Here is a 14,537-nt window from a genome sequence, read left to right on the forward strand (position 1 = left end):
CCATGAGGCCTAAAGGCCAGCAGTTTCAAAGTAAAAAATAGTATTGTCCCAGTTTCTATTTCCTATGTAGAAAAGAAGAAAAGGAAATAATTTCTGTAGTTTAACTTGGAATTCAAATGTTCTTCAATCTGTGGTGTCCTATACTTGGATCCAATTAGTTTTTCCATCCTCCAATATCAAAGGAAGAAAGCCTCAAAAGCAGCTACACATACATTACCATCACTGCCAACATCAGTTAACTTGCAAAACATGCTAGGCAGTTTTATCAAATGTTTTGTGAGAGGAATTTTTCCAAAATGGTTAAGTTCGTTTTCTCTGTGTTTTGTATCTTTAAGTGCAATGTAATCTAAAACTAGTGATTTTACAATTTCCTGAAAACATCATGCTAAGAATAATTGTAATGTTAAAATAAGTAAGACCAAACCAATCAAACGACACAACTGAAAATAATGCTCAACAGCAGCTTAGACAGTCTTGGTTTTGATTTATTTTTGTTCTGTTATTAGATATTTGCAAAAAAAAAAAAAAAGCTACATACTACTAATGCAAAAAACTTTCAAAATTTTGTTTCAAGAAATTTCTTGTTAAATTCCACGTAAGCCAAACAAAGCAGATTTCTTTCTCAAACACAGACAAACCACATATTTAGTGGACAAATATATGTTCCCTAAGTGATTCTGCCAGGCCACATGAATGCAAAAGGGGAATCCTTTGAAGAAGACTGGCTAACAGATGAATATTTAACTTTTTCCATATCTTTATATTCTATTTAGAAAACACCCTTTCAAGTCATTTTCACAGGAGGAAAATCATTCAAGTACTCCATGTCCAACCCAACAGCGATGTAGGCCCTTGCCAAAAAAAAATATAAAAAAAATTCCTATGTATATATTAGGTCAGGAATGCTTAATCAAGTACTTCTAGGGTATCCAAGGCCTTGAAGTTGGGTAGAGTTACCTAGTTTGGGCAACAGTTTGATGTCCCTTAAAAGGCTCCATTAAGAGCTTAGCACAAATTCATACATTACTGAAAGCATAAGTATATATGTGTGATATTACCAACTTTTAAAAATATGTATTTTATCAGTTTTCTAAATTATGGAAAGTCCATATTGGTAACTAATGTATTAATTTTTCTGTCTCTAATTCTATTGGTATGCATAAAACTGATATCTATTTACCTAGTTTTTTTCTGGTCTAGTGAACAATTGAAACTCAACCCCCCACTCTCCCCAAATTTTAATTTATTCCGGGCACTAGTAGGTAAGTTAGGCAAAGTTTGTCTTGCAATTGTATTTAAACAATTGCTGTTAAGGAACACTGTTATGTTAGAATGACGAACTACTTCTTCAGAAACTATCAAGGCTTCCAAAATATAAAAGCACAATGGATACTTGCATCAACAAAGGTGGTAAAAGAAGTCCTTACTTCAAACAGTATTTCTGAACAAATGCTATAAACATAAGGATCAAAGGGATGCTTCATTTTACCAGGTTCCAGTGTGGTTACATTACAGAAAAATATCAATTAAATGTTATGTAAGCAAATAATAGAACAACTTTATATCAACACAATAACCCTGATTGGAATATTTGCCTAGCATTTAAAACATTCCTCTACCAATAATTTTGCAATATTAACTCTTGCCCTTGCAGGCATCTTTACAAATGAATCTTAAACTTGAAATATAAAACTGAAGTGAAACTTCACATCACAATTCAAGCATTATTTTACACAATATAATTTAGAATTCTCTATATTTCATAGTTGCTAAATGTCTTGAATACAATCGTACTATTTTCTTTATACATTTCCATTCCAAAACGGAATCACCAATGCTAGAAAAACAAAGATTTCTCTATCATATCCATAGAAAATGTTGCATGCATTGTTACAGCTTTAAATATATGTCAGCACAAATTTTTTATGTTGCACTGCATTTATGCCTGTACTTCTTTTGTCTTTTATGGAACTTAACACAAACATGAATGTGTACAAAAGACTGAACATCAGAGACAACCCAAGGATTGGGAGGTATTCCAATTTTCTAGTTCCAAGCTGAAAGCTAAGGAAATATTTATAGGGTAGGTAACATTTCTTTAAGGAATTGACATTTCTAGTACATAACCTAGATATGTCCGCTTAAAGGCAAGATTAGAAATACTGGATTACAAATTTTCCTGGCCAATATGCCCTACAAATTCTTCTACAAAATGTTGATTTGCATATATTATTGGATTGTAATTCACCATCAAGGATAGTCACTAGATAAATTAGTCAGAAAAGATGGAATATCTGTATAGCACCAACTTGGGATAGTTGCACATCAATTATTCACCAGGCAAAGTAATTCATTTGAAGCACATAGCTTGTGAAAAACATGCATGTAAAAGAAGATAAATGCAGTTTTATGCAGTGTTACATGGTTTATATTAGGAGTAGAAACATTTATCACAAAATCCCCAGATGTTAGGAGTGTAATTCCTTTCATCCCATTAGCTACACCAGCTAAGAATGAATAAATACTTGGAACAATATATCTTTCTGGACTGTGTTTTGCATTATCCTAGAAGGATGATTGTATTAGTATATTTTGAAAGAAGTAATTTAAATTTTATGCTTAAATGCACAATTTATCTATTTTCATGTAGCAAAAGTAAAAATAGTACCCAAATAGTACAGAAATATGCAAAAGGGCTAGAAGGTAATGTTACTAATTTCCTATTCATTTCATGGCTCCATCAGCTGGATAACTCATCTGATTTGTGATGATGAAGGCATTTAGAAGAAATGCTATATGCCCAAATATTGGTTTTCATATTCAAATGATTACTGAAATTGTGAGGCTCAAACATATCCAGATGTTAACACTGGGTATTACAGGGGTAGTCATATAAAGGACTGATGACTTATATGGTACCTAAGGCATACAATGCATGATGGCAACAATATTTTTCAAAGCTTAAAAGGGTAAAGCACATTTTACATATAAAAAATGTTATCATTTCATCTCTGTATTTGTGGTATGCAATATTTTGAGCACTGTGCACCTGGATTTTCACAAAAAGATAGCTTTCATAGTTCCATCAATAAGTTCCTCTCTCACATCATCTTTGAACTGAGATATCTCAGCATTAGCACTCCAGCCTCTTTAATTTGAGGTGGGGAAAAAAAAGCAGCTGTCTCAAAATACATGGTTCAAAATTCTGCAGCCGAATCCTCTGAATTCCAATGACTTTTGCTACAAAAATAAATCTTCATTTTAGAAGATCAAGTACACAGAAACATGAACAGTTCTCCTAGATCACATAAAAACTCTACTTATTCCAGTAACCTATTTTCAACAATGACCAACTAGTTGCCTATGGGAAGTCTACTATCAGAAGGGCAATGATTGCCCCTCAATAATTCCCAGCAATTAATATTTTGACAGCATTATAGTAAATCAGTGCTTTATGTGAATCAGTGAATTATATGAATAGTAATTTGTAAATAAGCAAACCCTCCTGCCATCGTCCATTTGACAAGAATGTGTAGATCTCCACAAAATTCCAATTGCATTTAATACTCAAGGTATATGGTCTTCAACACTATTAGTGCATAGTCATGAGGATTAGGAGAAATTATAATCTCTGCTGATTTTTCTAATCCCACCCTAATATCCTTTGTTTGGTGAGCAATTAAAATATCATCTAGCAGAACTTGATTTTTATTTTATTTTTTTGAATCCCACCTCAGTAAAAACAGTAAGAGATTTCCACCGCTTCCACTGTGAAAAAGTTTCCTGCCCTCATATTCTATGCTGGGAAAGAACCTTCCACAACCAGATGGAAGAGTTGGAACAGAAAACTTGTGAATGGCTGGGGTGGGTGGAGGACCGCTGGTTACATTCTAGTAATTTGGTGCTTTTTGCCTGATTATGTTACTCATAGGAGATATTTTGTGAATTGGCAAAGCCCTCTTCCCATTATCTACTTGGTATGAATATCCAAGGCAATCTCCCCCAAATTTTAGACGTGACCACCATTTGCTATAAGGCCTCCGCATCTGAATCATGATCACTGCCTGGTTTGGTGAGTCTCTCAAGTTCTTCTCCATCCTACAGAAAATAGAGGGAAGATAATGAAAAATTAATAAACAAGTCCTTAAAACGAATAGATTACATCATTTGTCTAATGTTTACCATAATTTGAAGCATAGCTACTTTTGGTATAGGCCGTATAGTAATTGCAATAGTAGAACTTCATTAGTCTGTATCCTATAATAGTGTTTCTTTCATTGGAACTGGATTACAATTAAGTTACCTTTGTTAATTATATCGGAGATAGTTGACCAGAAGCTCTACCAGGATCCTAACTGGGAGAGTTCTTAAATTATCGCTCCAAATTACCCCAAGGCAGTTCTGTTAATTTTAGTATAATGACCTGGGGCTTGCAAAAAAAAAGTTGCTGGTGAGCCATACATGAGCCATGTGCTACAATTTTTATATCCTTATCATACAACCATGTCATAACTAATAAATACAATTTAGTGGACTCTGAAGGCCTGATCTTACAATGTATACCATCTGCACAATATTAAACCCTTCCTAATCAGTCACTTTGAGATGTTTTATTCTTCTTTCATAAGAATTGTTATGTATTTTATATGCCATGCAAAGTATTTACCCATGTAGAAAGACTAGGAATTTGACCTTGCCAAATGTTTGTCAAATACATTTATTAAATCTATATTACATAATTTTTGCAATGGCACCAGGCAAAAATTTGGAAAAAAGAGAAACCAAATAAGTCCAATTCTGTATCTTTTCAAGTAAAGCCAAAGAAAGTTAGTAAAAAGAATATTGCTTCTTTTTAGGCTTAATGAATTTACAAATTCGCATGAAAATTATATGTATTTACTTTCACACATACATACATTAATATATTAACTTTTGCATCCAATCTACATATTTATTAAATGATGCTTGAAGCATACCCATGAATACATCATTAAGTGCACCTCGTTTGTCAATTGTGCCCTCTGGTGTTCAATCTTTAAAAAAAAATCATTTTAATTTAATAGAAAGCTAAGCAAATAGCCACAAATGCATTAAAAAAAGGACTATACATTCAAAGCTATTCCAAAAAACACTTTAATGTTAATAAGGAATGTATCTGAAAAATACAAAATATTCCTTAAAAATGTCCACTAAAACCACACTATATCATTGTAAATTTCTTGGGAGACTAAGATTCTAAGTTGAAAACCTGCGACAGAATGGAATGTCCCAAAATACCTTGATTTATATCATGATGTCAAATGTTTCTGGAACCTAAAGAGCTGCACATCCCAAATCTAGTGTGAAGTGATTAGGAAACACAAATATAGGAAATGCAAAGGAAAGAAAAGGCTCATAGTAGGATATCATAGTCAGACTAAGCAGCTTCCAGCAAGGGCACATTCTAGTTTTCCATTCTAGTTTTCTGAATAAACATCCTTTATTGCAAAGAGCACTAGCTCTTTGGGTCAGCACACAGAAGTGCTTCTCTATTGTTTCCCCAAAAAGAACAATTTTCCAAAATAGGCAGAACAAAACAGCAGCGTTTTCTACTACATTCTAGGAGCCCAGGAACGGCTTCACCAGGACTGCCCAGCAACATGTTTCAACATAGAATAACTTTCCTTTATAGTTTGTTGTGAGTGCATCCAGTTATATGCAGAGATTTCTCTAAGAGCTACTCAGGGCCATAACTTAATTGGACACATTCATAGCGAACTGTAAACGTTAGCATATCATTTGGACACACTCTAATAAGCAAACAAATAAAGCAAACAAAGCAGCACACATTTATAGGAAATCCTCACTTAACAACCACAGATGGATCTGACTACTCCTTCACTAAGTGACACAGTTATTAAATGAAACATCACAAGACCACAACCAATTTACATCAGCTCCACTGCAGCCATTGAGTGAATCACCTACGGTCACTAAGTGTGATGTCATGTGAACTCAACTTGAGACTTATTGCCAGCTTCTTCATTGGCTTTGCTTGTTGAAAGCCAGCTGTGAAGGTTGCAAATGGCAACCCTGTGACTATAGGACTCTGCATCCACTGTAAAAATGCCCCAGTTGTCAAGTGCTGGAATCATGTTTATATGACCATAGGGACGCTGAGACCATCTTAAGTTCAAAAATAGTCAAAACTATTTTTTAGCGTTGTTTTCAGTTTGAGGGATAACTCGACATACAATCATAACCAAGGACTACCTACTAGCAGCATAATGCTATTTTGACAATAACAGCAAACATTTATATTCACATTACAATCAGAGGTGTGCATTGAAATCAGTCTATAACACAGAATGTCTATAAAGGAAACCTTTCAAACCTTACCCCACTACAGCGCTCCCATGTACCTCCATTATGTTTGCCCCTTTCCCACTGAACAGTGTGTTCCGTAGAATGAGGGCTGCTGGAGTGATAGATAAATATAGACAAAAGAACTACAGGTGCTTCCAAGAAGAACTCCATGGAAGGCTTAAAGTCAAATACAAAAACTGACACGGTGGTGATGATCACTGTTGTAACTTGTGCAGTCAAAACATGAAACATGTTGTCTCGGAACTTCAGAATGAAGGCCACGGAGAGCCCAAGGAAGGCAGTGACAAAAATAAGGGCCATGGAGAATATGTTGTGACCATAAAAAAAACCACAATACTCTATCTGGCGCCTGTTTTCGGGGCGCAGGCTTAGCATCAGAGCATTAAACATAGCTCCAAAGAGGTACAACTTGGTATTCTGCACAAAGATGTTCTCACTGAACTGGCCTCCTTCTTTCAGTATTTTTTCATTGTAGATGTTGGCTAACGCTGAAATAAAACACTGTAGTAGTATGAGCAGATGTCCCAGTCCAAGACGAACTGTTTTCATGGGTCCTGCTGTAGTTGTGACATTCCAGCTAAAGGCAGGGAAGGACCATCTAAGAGTGCAGTTCTCTTTTCCCCAACATTCTTCTTCTGACTTGGTATACTGTAGGCAACTGTTTGAATGACTGAGAAAAATGTCATGATGAAATCCATGCACAGCCAAGCTATGCTTATTGCTTCCTGTCCCTGCAGTCAGAGCTACAATAGATAGGAACAGAATCAGCAAAGAGGCCCATTGCACCCAGGAGACCTGCCGCCTGCATGGAGAGGAAAAGATGATGTAAGTTGATTCAGAGAAGCACAAGTAATGAGTATGAGGGGAAAAGAGTTAACTTCTTTGGTAAGGCAGCAGTCTGTTTTAGTATTGCATCAAGAAAAATTCTTTGGACAATAATACTGAAATCTAAAAGCTTACGATGCCTCTTATACTTAACGGGATGATTCACTCTGCACACTGAATTATTTTGTTTCTATTGAAGCTGTGCCAATGTTCTTTCGTTTATTTATTTATTTATTAAATTTATATGCTGTCCATCTTGCAGTTCTAGACAACTCTGGACAGCTATTGTTCTTCTAATAATATCCTACACCACATAAGTAAAAATTAGAATATAATGTCTTTAAAAACAACCATTTGGGGGGGAGTGAATACAAGTATGACCCAGTTTGATAAGATTAACATGTTTAGGGCTGCCTTCTGAATCATTAACAAAAAAAAAAAACCCGTAGCAAGTACACCAAATTCAATAGCTATGTATTCATTAACAAATAAATGACAATAGTGGTTATGTTATTAATCATTTTGGATGTGCTTTTAATTTTCATTACCTTTAGAGTCTTGTTTAAAATTGCTTCAGAAGAGAATTTTGAGGAAACAAAGAAATGACAAAAGAGAAATGACAAAAAAAAATTATGTTTCCATAATTACTCACTTCAGCACTATTCTGAACAGTAGAGCTGTTGTTATGATAACAAAATTTGAGAATAGAACTGCCATGGCCTAGAAGAAGAAATATTAGGTTACAAGTCAAATGCAGCCTACAAATAGGATATCCATTAGCAACTTCCTTAATACGTATTGGTTGTGGAACCAGATTTTATTGAGCTAAACAGCACTTTTATTTTAAAAAAAATGAACCGGCTGTCTAGAGAGGTCCTGAAAGCAATCATTCCTTTATTTCACAGAATCAAGCAGAAAAACAAAACCTTAACATTTATTCCTCAAATTATGGACCAGTGTTTTAACACTTTCTTTCTGTCCATGGAAGGTTCTTTGCCATTAGAGGTGTTCATAAATGAAAAGAGATACTCTTTTCATGTATTTCCTCCTGTACGGTAGATTCTAATTAATGAAAGAACATTTGGTGAGATAATCACAATTGGTTCAGTTTATGACTTTCACTATATGGTATTCTATAGAGATAATCTTGATTCCCATTTGAGTAGAAACAGAAAGTGAGAAGAATGTGAGAAATAGTTTCCCATCCTTTGATTAATCCAAATTAGAAGTGATTCCTCACAAAGCTACTCTAGGGCAAACCTGTGGTTATGGACATGTGATGTGGGGGAATGGATGGAAAGTACCAGAAAAGGTCAAAGGGTTGTTTTCTTTTACAAATGGAAATCCAGCCTGAGTCATACTAAAAGCAGCCAGCATTCATTCCCATCGTAATAAACAAAACTATATCCAACCCTATTCAAAGTTACAACAGGGCTGAATGAATGGTAGTTATAAACTGTCTTCAGACTTCCCGCTGTTGCAAGGCCCTTGTGGTCACATGATCAAAATTCAGATGTTTGGCAGCTTGCTTGCATTTATGACTGCTGAGTGCACTTCAAGTCTACCGCTGCCTGCCCCAATCTATCTCTGCCTCACCTCCGCCCTTTTGGCCACTGTGCACTCTGCTGCCTAATCCTGCCACCTGCTGGGGATGGCAGAGGCAAGTGGTGAGAGTACAAGGCAGCAAAATTGGCAGAGAAGGGAAGGAGATATGTAGGTGGTAGAATTGAAGCAGAAAGGATCATGGGAGGGAAGGAGAAGCATGAGATCCTGGCTTAACGATGGCACAGTCCTGGCCTAACAACTGCAACTAGGACTACAGGAACTTCCGTCACTAAACAATGCAGTCATGCAATGGTTCATTTAACAACCACTTCACTTAGCAATGGAAATTCCAATCTCAACTATCATAACCCAAGGACTACCTATTCTCACTCGCAAGTCAATGTTCAATGGATTCTGGTCAGCTAAAGGTTTTGCACCCCGGCTCTAATTAAAACATTTACTTTAATTTCCTTGGCATTACTTACATGTTATGCTTCTTACACAAACTTATGTACAATTGCAAAACCCCTTTGCAATATAGATTTCTTGTCTGAAAGATTTATGAAAGCACAGACAAAACATAAGAATTGAATACAGTCATTTAGCCCATGAAATTTATGTTCTGTTTATATTATAGCTTATACTGAACATAACACCTCTAAAATATCAACTCAACTACTGAACTTTTATTCGGCTGGAAGCAATCCTACCTATAATTTCCTAAAATGACTGAAATTTGATATAAGCACTTAAGATGGTAATAATATATTCTCTTTCCATTAGAACACATAAAGACCATTCTACATTTCTGAAGTGATACTTACTGGTTCAAGATAGGACAACACATAGAAGACAATCAGATTATCTAAAAAATAAAGAAAAGCTGGAATTGACCACTTTAGGTAGCTATACAATTGCCTCCAAGAGCTGCAGCCAAATCCACTATGGGAATATCCTCCTAAAAAAGAAAAAGAAGAAAAATAGTTCAATGTATTTAATTATCAGTACATATCTACACTGTCCTCATCACATATGATTATTGTTGATTTTAAAAAGAACAAAGCACTATCGACAAACTCCTTAAGAAATTTATAGTTGGAAGCTTCCTTATTAAACACAGATATGGAACTTTAGGCTTTCTTAAGAAGATTTGTATAATCTCTGATCGCTATAATTTTCTTTTTTCTTTGTAAATTAAACATAATTTATGTTTAATTTATGTTTAATTTGTGTGTTAAATCTTGTGCAGTAAAGTGGAAGGCTAATAAACACTCTCTATTCCAATAACCTTTTTTTTCTTTAATTTTTAAAATTATTTTTTCTTAATAATTTAAATATAGTTTAATACTCTTAATATTTTAAATTTAATCATTTAAAAATCAAGTTATGAAAAAAAACATTAAGCATTAAAATAAATTATATTCACGTACCTACACCAGACATTTTTAAGCAACATATTTAATTTAATTTAGTATTTCAAATTCTATACAGGTTTCCTCAACCATCTGCAGAATTTGGGAGTTACATTACTTCTGCAAGTAAATTCATTAATGTGATTCTGTCACAACAAAATACAATACAATATTCAAAATATGCCTTTTAATTTCTCCAACTTAATTATTGTTCCTATTCCTCATTTCATTTTTCCAGAAATAATTCATAATATACTTTACCTCCCCTTTATTTGTTGATTTCCAGCCTCCCCAAAGAAAATATCCTCCCTAGAAATTACATATACTTTATCCTTCAAACCTAAACATCATAATAATTTAGCTCTAACAGCTTACCTTTTCTGATTACCCAGAGAGCCATTATCAAACAAAGTACAAGCTTAACTAATTCTGAGCACACATTCACAGTTGCAGGAAGATAATCATATTTATTATCTGAAAAATATTTAGAGAACTCACGTGAATACTGCAAATATTAACTTTAAATAAAGTAAAAATACTATAATAGGCAGCCAATGAAGAAATGTACATTCAATTAGATGTATTTAAGAAAACCTCCACTTTTGTTTCCAGATAATAATTTTTCATAAAAAAGAAAGAATTATATATCTTCTTCTTTTGAAAAATATTTGATATTTTTAAAATATTTTAATATTAATAATATTTTTAATATTTAGGAGAAACTTTCTAACAGTGATGACAATTAACCAGTGGGATAGTTTGCCTTCAAAAGTTGTGGCTGCTTCATTACTGGAGGTTTTTAAGACAAGACTGAATAGCCACCTTTCTGAAATGGTAATAGGGTCTCCTGCTTGAGCAGGGAATTGAAGACTTCCAAACAGGGATGGGATTCAAATTTTTAACAACCGGTTCTGTGGGCGTGGCTTAGATGGTGGGCATGGCTTTGTGGTCATGTGACTGGGTGGATATGGCTTTGTGGTCATGTTGGCTGGGTGTGGCCAACTCAATATCACTCACATCGCATCTCCTCGCCTGGCCTCTCATGACTGTGGAGAATGCTGCAACAGTCGTAAGTGTGAAAAATGGTCATAAGTCACTATTTTCAGTGCCATTGTAACTTTGAATGGTCACTCCACACAAGCAAAGTACCAGCAAAGGAGGGGGAAAAAACTCCAGAAAGGTTCCTGAGACAGGAAGTCTAGTCCTGCCAAGAATGTAATAAGGGTTAACGGAGAGGCAGTTTCTGTAAGCAACACCAGAATGTTTCCTTCCTGCCTTCCTTACAGGATTAGGCCAGTAATTTCTTTTAACAACCAGTTCTCCGAACTGCTTAGAATATTAACAACCGGTTTTAGCAAATAGGTGCGAACTAGTAGAATCCCACCCCTGCTTCCAAAGTCTCTTCCAGTTCAATTCTGATTGATGGTAAATAAGGGGTTAAAGGAATGAGATTCAAAATTGAGGCTTCTTTGCACTATAATTTGTGTTCTGATCTTAATTGTGTAGTACTGTATGTTTTTTCACTTTTTATTACTGGCAGAAATTGCTTCAGTGTGGTATTTGATGTCATAAAAGAGTTTCTGACTATATGAAATATGTATTCTTTTCTAAAATGGCTCTGGGAACCAAATTCATATTTAATTTTTTTTTTGAAAAGCAATCTAGACTCTACAAAACCTAATTATTTTAACTTCATGTCACAGACCCAGTAAACACCATGCCAACAAATTCTGGTAGTATCTATATAGAAATAAGCATTCCAACATACCTTCATTGGCAGAGTATTTCATCAAAAGGATACGACTTGAACCCAATGTAACAAAGGTACCTCCTAGGAGCAGTGTATAAATGGCTGACTTGGACCATCGAGCAGACTGACTGCAACATTTGGAATCCATGGTGTTGCTGTGTTGTCAGTGCACTTTGAACCACAAAGCAAAATATTATATCAGGTACATCCTTTAAAATAACATTTATTACTTTTAGACTACTCAGAAAGCTGTTTAGTGCTTGATTCTTCACAAACTGCATAAAAGCAAGTTTTGTAATGCATGTTTTTTTCTAAGGCATTAAATATACAATTAGTGGCCTTTATGGTAAGCTTGAGTACTATTTTAGTAAACCCTTTAAATATAGTACTAGCAACATAACATTAATAAAAATGTTCCCTGACCTTGATGAATCTTATATTTAGTCTTTACTGAATAATACATTTCAACTGAAGCAACTGAGCACACCACAATACTCTCTTGAAATTTATTATCAATTGTAGGTATTACCTTCCACAATAGTGGAGTAGAAATATTAGTTTTTGTTTAAAAGGAAATTAAGAATTGGTTTCACTGTGCATCATATTTAAATATGCTAAAATAATCTAACAGAAAAAATCTTTTTCAGTTATATCTCTTTGCTTGTTTCATTCTAAAGTAAATGATACAACTGCTCAACTATTCATTGTTTGGAGAAGCTAACTTTTCTACCAAGATTTTGAGACAGAGCTGGAAAATCTTATTTATGCCTTAAATATCTTTAATGACAATAACAGGTCTTGTTTTGCTTTTGGGAAGAGTTTATCAATAGGCAGAAGGAATAACTGCAGCGAAGACAATGGTCAGGTAAAGGAAACTTAAGTCCAGACCAGATCTGCAATCTGACTAAGCGTTTTAGACAAGACCCTCTTTAGTTTGCACAAAGATAAAGGGACAGAAGGAGGAAGAGAAATGCATTCAGACTTGCAAGATTCTGTTATTAGAACCACATACAAAAGTAATCAATATTAGCTTGTGTGACTTTGCTGACAATAACATGTATGCCTTTTTTCATTCTATAAGTTACTTTAAATGTCAGTGCAAAAAAAGCATAAACTTCCATTCTTTAAAAAGCAAGAATTGCATGCCGTACTGTTCATGCACGTTTCACTTATATGTGTTGCCAAGCATATAATAAAGGGAGGTCAAGCTCAAAAGGCAATCTCTCCACATCTTTATAGCAACTTTTAAAAATCAACTGAAATAAAAGTACTAATCTCTTTAACACAAGGGTTTCAATATAATTACTTCTCCACTATCAATAACAGAATCAAAACTCAACAAGTTAGACTTATTCTAGTTAATTGTGTACCTAGAACATATTGTATAATTTCAATAGGTTTTTATAATTAATACCGGTAGTATGTAATAATTTATGCTCAGTGTCAATTTATATTCCAGGTGTGAATTCCTTGAGGCTGTCTAAAAGCAGCAGCCAATATAAGATCCAACATGAAGATGGTAGTGAAGAGGCATAGCACATCCTTGTTGTACCACAGTGCTTTGCAAATATCATTGTGAATGAAATGCAATATTTAGGCAATTGAGATACCAAGCCATCCCACCTAACACTATTTCTAACAGTGGGTTGTCAGATACATTTGGTTTATTCAATAAAGACAGCTAACTACACAGCCCACACCTTAGCATATGCACAGTGAAAACCAAGTGAAATGTACATTAATCAACCAAATAAATGCTAGTTAATCAAACGATGGTTTCATATGGGTGAACCAAGCCTTAGCCACTGTAAAACATCCTGCACCAATTCTTTGCCTTCCAGATGCAAAGCTGTCTACCCCAACTGGAAGTTAACAGAGGCTGAAATCTAACACAACTGGAAGCGCTACCACGAGCTCGGCACATGCAATGGTTTGCCAAAAAAACCGCCTTTTTCTGACTTTGGATTCTGGAAACCCATACAACTGAGCCAGAGTCAAACGACGGAGCTCCCATTTTCCTTCTTGATGGAGCTGTAATTCCTCCCCAAAGAGCAGGCTTTTAAAAATTATGGCCCTATAGGAGCAGCGCTCGATCCCCTCTGCCTAAGCCCACAGCTAAAGGCTCGGTTACCTGACAATTACGGATCTTCTCCTGGCATCGCCCCCTGCCTAAGGAGTCTACCTGCCGCTCAGGCACGCACGCGCAGAGTCGATAAGGCGAGCCGGCACTTCTCAGCCGCCTCCTTTCTCCCACGATGCACCCGGCGGAGAAGCATGCGCAGTGACTCGAATGAGCCGGCATCCATAGAGCTAAGAAAAGTATCGCGTTCAATACTTTGGAAAAGGGACAAGGAGTGCCGCCGAGAGCTGTTCGGATACCGGTTTAAGCATGAACTTACTTTTAAAAATGACAGAATGTGTCAATCTAGAGTTACCACCATGATCCCGTGTGGCGCACAAGCCGAGGAAACAAAGCACAAATTACGTAGATCTATGGATGACGCGATTCAGCCGCAAACTCGGCTATTTCTACGCAGGCGCAGATTCGGCGGTTGCCGCCGGGCGAAAAAAAGGGGCGGGGCGGATAGCTAGTAGGTCACGTGTCAAGAGAATTCACATGACTCCCTGCTTCTTTCCCC

General features: G+C 35.5%; 1 protein-coding gene across 8 annotated transcripts; it reads right to left on the reverse strand.

Moving 5' to 3' along the window:
* Positions 1-469: 469 nt before the first annotated feature.
* SLC35A5 (solute carrier family 35 member A5) lies at positions 470-14,439 on the reverse strand. 8 transcript variants are annotated; one of them, XM_087966421.1, is made up of 7 exons: positions 14,337-14,439; positions 11,917-12,069; positions 10,524-10,622; positions 9,561-9,694; positions 7,844-7,911; positions 6,379-7,168; positions 470-4,098 (listed from the first exon to the last, which is right to left on the reverse strand). In XM_087966421.1, the coding sequence occupies exons 2-7, from the start codon at positions 12,044-12,046 to the stop codon at positions 4,030-4,032; spliced, it is 1,290 nt and encodes a 429-aa protein (XP_087822547.1). In that variant the 5' UTR covers positions 12,047-12,069; positions 14,337-14,439; the 3' UTR covers positions 470-4,029. The 8 variants fall into 8 exon arrangements, with proteins under 8 accessions (XP_087822547.1, XP_087822548.1, XP_087822546.1 ...); XM_087966422.1 differs by having other exon boundaries at positions 14,334-14,355; XM_087966420.1 differs by lacking the exon at positions 14,337-14,439 and adding an exon at positions 14,081-14,151.
* Positions 14,440-14,537: the final 98 nt, after the last annotated feature.

This window comes from Notechis scutatus, chromosome 5, assembly GCF_049901735.1.
Source record: "Notechis scutatus isolate UNSWTSFEM ecotype Mainland chromosome 5, rNotScu1.2, whole genome shotgun sequence".
Lineage (NCBI taxonomy): Eukaryota > Metazoa > Chordata > Lepidosauria > Squamata > Elapidae > Notechis > Notechis scutatus.